Source organism: Archocentrus centrarchus, chromosome 2 (assembly GCF_007364275.1).
Source record: "Archocentrus centrarchus isolate MPI-CPG fArcCen1 chromosome 2, fArcCen1, whole genome shotgun sequence".
Taxonomy (NCBI): domain Eukaryota; kingdom Metazoa; phylum Chordata; class Actinopteri; order Cichliformes; family Cichlidae; genus Archocentrus; species Archocentrus centrarchus.
The window spans coordinates 21,311,993-21,324,376 of record NC_044347.1 but is presented as its reverse complement, the minus strand read 5'-3'; the positions used below and the strand labels follow the sequence as shown (position 1 = coordinate 21,324,376).

At 42.4% G+C, this 12,384-nt stretch overlaps 1 protein-coding gene across 1 annotated transcript in view; it reads left to right on the top strand.

Annotated features, from left to right (window-relative positions):
• Positions 1-12,384, top strand: part of pard3ba (par-3 family cell polarity regulator beta a) — a 173,841-nt gene that overhangs the window by 77,135 nt on the left and 84,322 nt on the right. Inside the window, exons 13-16 of the mRNA XM_030749983.1 lie at positions 1,065-1,145; positions 6,466-6,598; positions 7,744-7,885; positions 9,651-9,748. Of these exons, the coding sequence (XP_030605843.1) occupies positions 1,065-1,145; positions 6,466-6,598; positions 7,744-7,885; positions 9,651-9,748 (454 nt within the window). The remainder of the gene's footprint in view (positions 1-1,064; positions 1,146-6,465; positions 6,599-7,743; positions 7,886-9,650; positions 9,749-12,384) is intronic.

Here is a 12,384-nt window from a genome sequence, read left to right as displayed (position 1 = left end):
GTTTCAGGAAGTGATGGCTAAGATGTTGCTATTAATATAAAAAAAAAAAAAGAACTGATGGAAAAGAGTGACATTTTTAGGCCATGAAGCTGCTCAGGCTTGATTTTGGAGGTCTTTGGAGTGTGAAGCCCTGGAAAGAGCAGAGAGGTTTACACGAGTGGCTCAGAAGGAACCACGATGGCTCTGTCTTTTTACAGTCCTGCAGAAATCAGAAGTCCTCATCCAGGAAACGTCCAAGTCAATGAGTTATTCCATAACTTTCACATGTTTTTATGTTTCCTTTTGAGGACGGCCCGAATCCCTGCCAAATAAAATTTTTAGACTCCCGGAGTTTGGGTCGTTGAATTTGGCTCCATTAGGGAACGCTACTGCATTATGAAATCCTCTGCACATCCCGATATGTTCAAAGATTATTCACATCATAAGTAGATGCCACAGTTTTGACAGCAGAATCAATTAAACATATAATTCACTTTAGGATCATTTTTCCTCCCATGTTGTTGAGGCTTACAAAAAAAAAAAAAAAAAAAAGAATTGTGCAGCTTATACAGTAAACAGTAAGTGGGTTGGCAATGTGAAATCAGGCTGAAGTACTAAATCATTTTACAAAACCCAGTTAAATTGATTGTGGAGTGACACAGATGGTGTTCTTTTCTCTCTTTTTTTCCGTGGCAAACAAAACCTTTTCCAGTATTCAGAAAGCTCCTCAGCTCTGTCACTGTAGAGAACCGCTTCTCATAAACACGTTTGGATAGAAATAATGAAAATAAAGGCTCCCTTTGTGACTGTCATGCAGTGTGATTTGTTTGGCTGTTAAGCCTGCATAAGCTGTATTCTCTGACAGGTTTTTTTATTTTTTTTTTCCTATAAAATAAAAAATAAATCCAGTGGAAGGGAAGGTGATTTTTACAGCTTTAAGATTAAGCTGACACCCAAACAAGAAGCAGCAGGTAACAGTGGAGTTTATTTAGGAGGCCTTTGATAAGGTTTGTGCAAAGGATGAAAACACTCGTGCCATTTCAGTCACTGTAAGTCTGTCAGAATTACTTTGTTTTACTTTGCAGATGGGGAACGCCAACTCCACGCCAGCTGCAAATCTCTCCACCAACCATCAGCCCAACATTCAAACTGGCTCCAGCAATCAGGTACGAACGGGTGACGCCTGCCGCCGATCGCAGCCATCTCCGCCTCGCCGCTCCTCCTCTCTCCTCCCCGCGCTGAGGCGGCGGGCGACCGAGCCGCTGCCTCCGAGCCACAGGCAGCATTGCACGCAGAGGCCGAGGGAGGCGTACACCAGATACACCTATGGATTTAGCCAAGCCTACAGATGTAGTGGTTATATATTTGGGTTCAGACAAAGGGATAATGAGTACAGTGATGATGAAGGGGAGTATGCACAACACAGCCAATCACAGAGCGGCTCAAACAGGCCCACGGAGGGAAATCTAAACAGGGAAAGGTACAAATATGGATGCACTCGCAGCCAAACGCTCACAGACACGCAGGGCCACGCCGCGCTAGGTGACACACACGGCCACGAGGCCAGGCACGCACGCAGCCGCACGCTGGACGATATCCACGGCCGAGACAGCCGTAACAGTTACGCCGAAAACATCCGAGCAATGGCAGAGCAGATGTACGGAGACTCGCCCACGCTCAGCAAGATACCCACTCGTGGGCAAACCAACAGAAATACACACAGATCTGCAGACAGCTATGTGGACGCACACTCTCACAATTACATTCACAATCAGTCCTTGACCAGACAATACTTTCAGCTCTGACTCGGGCAGAGTCTAAGTGTGTGTGAGTCTGCGCGGATGATCTACATTTAAATGGAATTAAGCAACTGAAATGATCCCACTTTGGGAAAACTCCTAATTCAAATAGATAACATCCATTTTTATCAGTTTAAATCTCTGTAACGTTATGAAGATTACCAGCAATGAAATCATGGCGAAAACTTCTTTTCTTTGTGTGTGACTACAGTGCAGTTTTCAGTGATCAGTGGTTTGGAAGCAGATTAATCTGCCTGAGAGCTTTCCCTTTGCCAACACCACTAACTGCCACGCCATTAACATTTTGTTCCCTTTTTAAAAAGTGACTCATAGCTCGATGCAGCACTAAATTCATTACTGTGTGTCTGACTCTCCTCTCTGTCACATTGGTTTAAATCACTAAAATTAGGTATTATTTATTTTTTAAACCACTGGCTTGTCTGTGTAAAGTTTTCCTTTTTTAATTTCCATATTTTTTAAGGGGATGTACTCTTGCTTTCCTGCCTCACCTGCGTGTTTCTCTTCTGTTAAATAAAGCTAATCTGAAGCCTCCTGCATGCCTGTCTGTTTTTCCTGTTGGGTTTTCAGCAGCTTTCTTCTCCTTGGCTCCGCTCTCTGTTTATTAAATGTATTGCTTCCCTCCTCCCATCCCCCTGTTTTGGCCTTGGTGTCTCTCCGGTCTGGGTTTTAGTCTTTGCTCCGCGCTCCAAGCATAAACTAAGGTGTTTCCTAGAAATTAAGTGACTTAAAATTTCCAATATTAACATGTTAATGTTAACAAATTAACATGTATTACAAGAGTCATCTTTTATCTCAGGCATCCCAGAGGAATAACTATATTTCAAGAGTAGCCAATGACAGCTGTCACTAAAGTACTTTAAGTACTCGTGGTTGCTTATGTTAATAGAGGTCTGTAAAAAAGTTATTATCAATTAAAAACATATATTTAAAAAGTACCTTTCATGAATAAATATTCACATAATATTTTGACTAAATATTATTTTTGACTTCTGTAATAAAAAATATAATAAAATGTTATATATTATTATATATTATGACATTATTATAATCTTTTTATTTTAATAAAATTATAAATAAAATAAATCACATATATATTTATAAAATCTATATTATTTTTTATATTTTAATATTAAAATACAAGAAGAAAATTCTATTAATACATATTTTTATTTATGGAATAAAAATAAAATGTTGTACCAAACTATAAAATATGAATATTGACATTTTAAATGAATTTAATTTCTTTAACCATATAATATAAAAAAGTCTGTATTATTCAAGATCATATTATTAAATATGTATTATATTTGATGCATTATATTGCACTTAAAAAAAAAATCCAGTATGGCGCTGCCAACGTAGGTGAACTAACAGATCATGTTGTTCATCCTCATTAATGATTCATTCATTAAATGCCCAGCAAAAAGTATGTTACAGCGCAGCATTTTTTTTAATACAAAATCTTTTTTTCTGTACAGAAGAGTTTAGAGAGCTTGCTTGTTAAAGCAAATTAAAGGTACTTCAAGCACACAAGTGGCAAAAATATTCTGTTGATCTTTTTTCTTGAAGAGCATCAAAAATTCCCTGATTGAAAAAGCTGGTTTTGTTTCAGTCTTTGTGGTGTTGACGCCTCACAAGCTTAAAAAACACGTTTAGCAGCAGCTGAAGCAGATGCTCGGTGAGAACGTGTGGCACAGAGGGAGGCTTTATGGGTTGATTGCCATTGACCTGCGCATTGTGGCATTTACATCTCGCCTATGGCTTTACTCCCAGTGTGCGTGTGCATCTTTGTTATCAATCCAAGCCTGTGGATAAAAGCTATCATACACAGTTCAAAGTTCAGCATTTATCTGCATAGTCCTTCTCGTCTCATTGCTTTAACGGCCGGTCTGGTCTTTTGATTAAACAAACGGCTCCCAAAACGAAATGCCGTGACCCCCCCCGGGGTCAGCATCCCCGCCTCTGTCTGGAGCTGGCTTTGCACGAGCACTGGATTATAGGGCCTTAAGCCCTGAACATGATAAACTGCCACTTTTACCTTGTTAAATCCAAGAACGGCTTTTTGTTTTAAACACATCCAGACTTTATAATTCATTGTTCGGAAGGTTTAAATAATAAATAACTGGACGTGACTATGTTCTGATTTACTGGCCAAACTTGCGGTCAGATGTAATTGAATATTGCAGATATTCCCAGAGTAAATATATGAGGTTTAACTGATGTAAGTAAATATGCAGAGAAGGAGATCTACAGTATAATGTTTGTGATTTTTCCCTCTTGTGCAACCACTTTGACATTTGCGTTTTTTCTGATGTGGCTTTCCATAAGTGAGGAAGCCTGTGATGACCTAGGAGCAGGTAACTACCCATTTATAAGACTTAGAGGACCAATAAGCAGTGACAGTGGGAGCTTAACACGTGGAACCATAGAGGTAACAATGATACAGAACTGCTTCTGTTCCTCTCTTGCTCTCCATCTCAAGCAGAATCATAAGTGGGTTGGGTGGGTGACACAGTAGGCTGAGGCAGGGCTAAGCCTCTCAGAAGCCTTTTGTATTCAGCTGTAGGTTAAGACTGGCCGCATAGACGGATCCCCCACACCCCTGTTTACTTATTGTTGTGGGATTAAGATATCTGACTGACTGTCTGCCAGGCGGCTTCAAAAGCCTGAGGCAAACCGCAGGCCGATAGGTGGATGGATGGATGCATGGACAGGCAGGCAGATGGGCGACTATGATGGGATTTATGTTTGTGACACATGCTGAAGAACTGTCAGAACTTTGTGCGCAAATTCATACGACGCCCATATTTGAGCTCAGTGTGATTGACAGCTGTGATGTTGTGACACATTAAGATGTATGGCAGCTACTAATGATACCCCAGGGACCGCGTGACATTGTGAATGCACCCCACCCAACACTTTGATATCAGGAAGCTGCTGGAACACCTTTCATTATTGTGTGCCGTGTCTTAAGCCGGCTTTTTTTGTTCAGCTTAAATACGTGTGTTGGTGTCTGTTTTTGGTTGCTATATGTGTGTGTGTGTGTGTGTGTGTGTGTGTGTGTGTGTGTGTGTGTGTGTGTGTGTGTGTGTGTGTGTGTGTGTGTGTGACAGCTGTAGCTCCCATCTCTTTGACCAAAGCAGGCTTCTTTCATCCTCCAGCAGCACTGATTCCCATCACCGCTGCTAGTCCCTGTCTCCAGCTGCAGGGTGAGGGTCCTTTGTAGTTCTGGATGGCTGTTCGATAATATGCCTGTCAGTGCTTTCAGGATTATCTTAATTACTGTGTTTTCAGTGCACTCATGAATGGCATCACCTGTTTTTTTTTTTTCTCCCCCTGCGGTTATTCGCTGTTTTAAGGACTGCCAGGAGTGTATCTGTATATCTATTTGCTAATTTTGTTAGCAAGTTTGGAACACATCTGTCAAACTGCCAATATAAAACCAGAGTCAGCTTTTTCTCTATTAAAGTTAATAAATACCTCAACCGCTGAGTATTAACTGAGGTGTGACATGGTCTCAGTGACAAATTTCTTATGATCCAATCAGACGTTTTTTTGTTTTTTTTTTGGTAATATTTTTACTTTTACTTCACACCCCACTGCACATCTGATCCTCAGAGGATTGTTGCGAATCTGTTCATGTTTCCTCCAAGCCCTGCTCTCATATTACCATCTGAGGTGAATTGGAACTCATTAGTTGGAAGAAATGAGTGAACTGCAAGATTATTGCAAAATCAGTTAGCAGTTAGTTGCAAACCTTCAGCAATCCGTCTGCGAGTGACTGCAGCCAATCCGAGTTAGACTGTTAGACTGTTTGAAGACAGGTTGACTCCAACCAGGCAACCTATGTAGTTGCCTTGCAATCTAATCACCAGGCAACCAGAGTTTTTCTAGTCACAAGGTGGTTGCCGTCCTTCTCTTTACATATGACTGAGCCGTGGGATCCCACCTGACAGACGCCGGCTGTTTACGCCTGTGTCTGTCAGGTGGGTTCAGATTTTTCTTGCTGTCGATGTCACTTCTGCTAGAAGGTCAGAGTGCTCCAGACACAGTTTGTACATTGTTCTGTTGCCAGTAAAGTGCCAGATTAGTTTAGCAAAAGCTAGCAATGAAATGAAAAGTTATTATTAAGTTATTATTCGTGTGTAACAGCAGTGCAAACTCATTTTTCAGTTGCACAAGGGTGGAGGACAAGCTGAAAAAGGAGCACCATGATAAGCAGTTAGGATATATTTTCAGGTTGCATCCTTCTTTGCACATCAGTTCATGTTAGTGTCTACACCAAAGAAGCTAGGTGGTCATATGCATCTCAGGAAGTGGTTGCAGTGACCAGATCACTCCAACCATGCCTCCCGCAATAAATAAAAAAAAACCATCTACCTTTAAAAGCAGGATCCGGGTAGCAGGCTTTACTTGTGATGCTTGTGTACTTTTGAGTCTGCTGCTAGCTGAAATTTGGCGTGTTATGTAGCAGTGATATCTGACAATGTGGTAAAAGTGAAATAAAAGAGACTCATTCAATTTTACTGGATAATAAAAGAAATTTGCCCTGTGAGGCAGCAACATCAATTTTCCACAGCTCGGCACATTTTCTTGCATATGAAACCCGATAACCGTTTTCATAGCCTCTCTCGCTCTCTCTCTCCATCTCTTTCTTTGCTAACAGGATCCTCGGAGCCACGATTCATACCAGAGACCCTCAGGACCCTCCAGAGCCCCGAACACAGAGTCCACCACGAATGGTGCGAGTCACACTCCAGCTATGACGAACAACTACACATACAGCAAATCTGGAAGTGGTGAGCATACAACTGCACACTGTTTGTCCATTTGAACTGTCAGATAGTCAACATTAGGCTTGGAGTGTTTGTGTACTCCCCTTATCTGCAGCTGAGTATGTACACACAGCATGTTTGTTTGTGTGTGTGTCTGTGTGTGTGTGTGCGCGTTAGCTTATTTACGTGTGTGCGCGAGTGCGCCTGTTTGCCATCGCTGCACAGCGTGACACCCAGCCACGGCTCCTGATACCAAAGTGTCTTTTTTAGGTCACTGTAGCAGCCACCCTGAGCATTACACAGCGCCGCATTACAAATTTGTCACATCTTTCCCCGGCTCTGTCTTTGGATCTCTTCTCACTCTCGCCCCTGCATATTTATAGCAGGAGAAAGGGGAAGTCATTAACTATGTTTTTCTGAACGCGGCTGCTTGCTTTTCATGTGCAAAAGATCTGACCTTGGAATCATTACGCTGATGAAAAAAGCTCCTAAGTGGGCCCGATTTGCATACAGGGCATTGTGCGGCGTGCGTGCTGTTGTGTTAAAGAAGAGGAAAAGGGGGAGAAAGAGGAAAAAGAAAGACTAACAAACTGTTTTAAATTCATTCTTTATCTCTTTCTCCCTCGTCTCCCACTCCCTCACCCCATGGGAAGCAGGGATGCTTTTCTCGGCTCTCCGTCACTCTGGAGCAGCATTTCAGCACACAAAACTTTACAGTGGAGGGAAATGACAAACTTGTAGGGGGGGGGGGTTACAGTTTATAAAATGTAGCAGGAAGTGTTTTTAGGTTGTGACGTAAATCTAAGCTCTTCATTGTCAGCATTGATCCTCAATTGAGGGACATCTGCGATTAAATGCGTGCGCAGCGTCTTGTCACGGCTGATTGATAATATTTAGAAGTATGCAGCGTTTAAAATTAGACCTCGAGTCGTGCGCGCCCGCTCATCATTTATGAATCTTTTCCTGCGTTTGGGATTGATGCCGGAGTTAATTCAGGAAGTGTTATTTTTGATATTGTTGTGAGAAATATCAAAGTAAAAGCTACAAACAAACAACCCCAAAAAACGAGGCGACGCTCTCTTTTGCTCAGCTGCGATTCATCCTGATAAACAAAATCTGTGTCCTTATTTTTTATTTTTTTATAAAACATTTTCCTCGTTCCTCCTCAGCGCCGTCTCCTGCTGCAGCCGCCGGTGACAGCCATGGTCACTACGGCAATGACGACGAGGAGCAAGACTTCCCCCCGCCGCCCTCCCCCAACACCGTGGAGCAAATGAATAGAGACTTATCGCTAACCTCCCCATCCCACAGGTACCCCACCCCATAAAACACACACATAATACCCAGAATGCTTCATAATCAACCCTCTATTAAACTCCACACAAAGGCAGCCTTATTATGTTCTAATGGCACTCTTAATATGGGCCTCTGTGTTATGAGAGGAAAATAAAGTCATTACATTAAATATTACATTGCAAATATGCATTATTTAGACTATAGTGTCTAATTGCAATAGGCTATTAGCATCACACAGAACTAATTATGCTGATAGCATAATGGAATAAATTCTGTAGGAGTTTATAGGCTTAGAAAGAGCTGTGATGTTTCTGTTAGCATCCCGCCGTACAGTCGGCTGACACGCTGAGAGCAGAAACTCTCTTTACGCAGTGAATTTATGTGAAACACTAATTTCCTACCTGGCTCATTAGGATTACCTGTTAAGGAGATGTTCTGACAGCAGGCTGTCGGGGCCTTTCAAAAACAAAAAGGGCTTCTTTTTTTTCCCCCCTCTGCTTTTCTGTATTCAGTAGATGGAGACAGAAGTTTTGATTTGAAGTAGACCACCCCCTTGATTTTGGGGGGGCATCTTTATCCCCAAATCAAATATTGATTGTTTGTATTTTGGATTGAAAATAAGTCAGAATCTTGGTTGTGGTCTGATCTTCATTGAAAAATTCCATCTGACTAAACTGATATGAAACCTCGGTTGCTCATGATTTCACTAAAAGCTACTTAAAGTAAGGTCTTCTTCCTGTAAACAAAGATGCAGAAAGTCTTACTCACAGTGCCACAGGTCCTTAGCAGAAGCAGTATGGAGATACATGAAGCAATAAGCAATAAGAGCACTTCTGAAGATCTGAGTGTTCAGCAATCCGCGAGCTATCTACAAATGGAGGCAATTTAAGACACTTGGAGTGGATGTCCTGCAAAAATCTGTCACCGGAAGTTTAGCTGTGGGTGGGTGATGAACAAAATTTCATGCTTTGGGATTACCAAGTCCAAGCCTGATCTCAGCCCCAAATGAGATGCTGTGGCAGGAGCTGCACAGTGATTACTCGATCAAAGTTTAATTATTAGTCAAATAATTTTTTTCCTGTAATTGTTATTTCAGTTGTGCAGTTGTTAGCACTGTCACATCACAAGAAAAGGGTCCTGGGTTCAAATCTAAAGCTGACTGGACCTGCCGAGGCCTTTATGTGTGGAGCTTGCACGCTCTCCCTGGGCCTGTGTGGTACGCATACTGGTGGTTGTCTGTCTCCACGTACGAGTCTGGTGATGTGTCGGCGCGCTCTGTGCTTGGCATACCGCTTGGACAGGCTTCAGTCTCCCCGTGGCCCTGAATTGATACGCGTTTAGATAACTTTTGATCGATTTATAGTTAAAAGTCTTAAAATTCACTTCAAGTGTCTTCAATTTACTGCACATTTAATCACTGAAACTCTATGAATCATCACTCAGTGCTGCTTCATCATATAATCTGTCGACTAAATGTCACTCTCAAGTTAATCTAGTCACCGTGATTGCGACCCCTCGGCTCTGAAAGTCTGCAGCGTGTGTTTGCAGTGTCTCATTGAAGCTAGGGTCAAGGTCGAGCATCGATATGCTAGTTTCCCTGTAAGCTGAATGGAGACGGTGCGTGCTGCCGTTTTTATTGAATTGTAACACCTGGATCGCAGGAAATGAAATGATCACCGTGAGTTTGTGACTTTGAGCGGGTTGTTTTTCTGCTGGGTGCACAAGCTCAGGAGTTGAGTCGGACCGATTGATCGATCGAATGATTTTTCCTGTCTTGCAGCGAGCTTCAGAAGGTGTCCCGCGCCGCTCGAGCTTTCTACGCAGAAAACGCAAAGGACAACGTACCTCGCAACAGAACGTCCAAGAGCATGGACATGGGTGAGCTTACTCACACACCTCTTCAGCAGTGAAAGAAGCTCTTGTTTGCTCAGTGGAGCACATTTTTTTTTTTATATAAACCACATTGTTGTCCCAACCATCACAAACAGCCCAAAATCCTCTTCTAATCATGGACTCGGACTAAAAACAGACACACGCACAACCACAGCAGCGATCACATGTGTCTTATCAGGGCATTTCTTTGTTGTCATATGTAGCCCTCTGCTATTATCCTCGGGCCTAAGGGGATTTGACCCCCTGAACTTATAAACCCCCCCGGGGCTTTCCAACAAACTCCATGAACACAGCTTCTGGTGTGTGCGTGTCTTTACGTACAGCCTGTGTATTTGTGTGTGAATGAAAGGCCCGAGGTTTCCAATCTCACGGCGTGCCGTGTGTGGAAGGCGAGAACGTAGAGGCTGATTTCCTCGTATTAACCCGAGCTGACCCTTCATTCCCTCCTCTCTCTTTCTCTGTCGTTTGTTTTTGATATTTTTCTTTACTTTTCTTGTTGTGCTTCTGTCTTCTTGGATAAGATCATCTTTTTTCTTTCTTTGTTCGCCATCTCTGTTCTTTTTTTCTGTTTTTTTTTCCCCCCTTCATCTTTGTTTATCTCTCTTTTTTTTTTCTTTCCCCTTTCAACACTTTGTTTCCTTACTGCAAGGCGATGAGTTCATTGCTCTTGGCCTCCTCCGTGTCTCCCTCTTTCTTCTCTGCCTCTCTCTGATTTCCAATCCCGGTTCATTAGGTTCAGTGGATTGGCTTTCTTCCTGCAGCACACGCCTCTGCCACCCAAGCTGATTGGCTTTCATTACGGACAAGGGTGGTCTGCACACACACGGCCGCGCGCACTCAGACACACACATACATACATACACACACAAACACTGTGCTCTATCCCACTGAGGACCCACTCCAATACCCACCTCTATCTGTCTCTGCTCTCTGGCTTCTATCTCCATCTCTGGCCATCCTCCATTTCAATCTGTTTTTTTTTCTTTTTCTGTGTTATCATTCCACGTCTATTCATCCCTTCCCTCTCCAAAGTGCTCAGGGCTGAAATAAGGTAGTTAGCAGAGCCGTGTGTGTCTGTGTGTGTGTGTGTGTGTGTGTGTGTGTGTGTGTGTGTGTGTGTGTGTGTGCGTGACAGCGTACAAAGACCTCAGATGCCGGCCCTGTCTGTACGATTTGTTGTCAGAGACAGTTTTATCCCTGGGAGTCTCTCCCCACCCCCCACATGTCAGTCTTTACAGTCACACGTACCTGAGCTTCAGCAGCACCTTAGAGCAGGTTAGCTTTTATTAAACACCACTTGACAGGAAGAGGTGAGCTGCTTTTATTGACCCTTGATGCCTGAGCAAATAGTGTGTTGACTCAGAGCTTTCACTCACGCACAGAAACCCTCTGCCTGCAAATGCCGAGATGAATAGTGGAATCACTAACTCTGTAGCTGTACCCAACTTTGAATTTTCTGACAAGTGGTGTGGGTTTGTTCCAGTGGATCACAGAATCATGAATCAGTCCTTTTTTTTTTTTTTGCTGTTCCATGAATGCCCAGAAATGCCAGACAGAAGGATTTTTGCTTTCAACTATAAAAGGTAAAATCTTTTTTTTTTTTTTTTTTTTTTTGAGGCAAATCTGACAGTTAGTCTCTGCAAGTCAGTTTTTTCCATTAATGCCTTTATCAGTCTGAAAAGCTACAGTCTGCTTTGGAAAGTGGTCTGTATGGATTGGCTTTAAGATGCTTAAAGTGCATGGAAACATCAGACCTTTTAGGACTTAGTAGCATCTGCACTGCTCTTTGCAGTCTAAGTGATATCATGTGCAATGACTCGGTAAAATTTTAAATAGAAGTGTGAGTGATTTAACTGAGGCTCTCCGATCTGTTAAAGGTATCCTTAAAGATCTGTTTGTGGAGAAGCTAAATTTCTTTTTTTTTTCCTTTTTAAATAACAGACTCACACTGTTTTAATTGATCTGAAGTGAAGTGAAATAATTAGCAGGGTTGGTACATCGTAGAAGAACAGTATATGCATAAATGAGAAGTTCTAATACTTGCTTTTAACTATCAGCAGGATGTTTCATCACACCGCACTGACCGCCATCGCCTCCAGCTGTCTTTTCAGTCGCTTGCTTTGTCTGACTGATGTAGCAGAAGTGCCTTAAGCCTGCATTCTTCCAGATTCCCAGCAGGGGGCGACTCCTCTGGTTGCAAAACAAAGTCAGATTATATAGAAATCTAAGGAAATGACCCCGATTTCCTCCTCATTAATGATAGTTTAGTCCTATTTAATCTTGTTCCGTCTTATTTAATACAGCATGATGGTCATTTTGAAAATTCTGATCCAATTTAGAGTCAGTTAGAAAATAAACACCGAACTGAGATTGCTGAAAAACAGACGATTCTGGGTCCCCAGCCCATCGATCGGTGCATCTCTAATAATAAAACTGGAATGGGATGATTGATGATCGATCCGCCGCTCACATCGTGAAAGCTGAGATGTCAAATTTCAGGTTTCAAAACTGGAGTCTATCAATTAATGAATGACGTCACAGCGGCTACATCCATCATGTATAAACACTCTGTGGTTTCAGCACATCTCTCAGCCTCCCCCACTGTCTATATACAGGTGCAC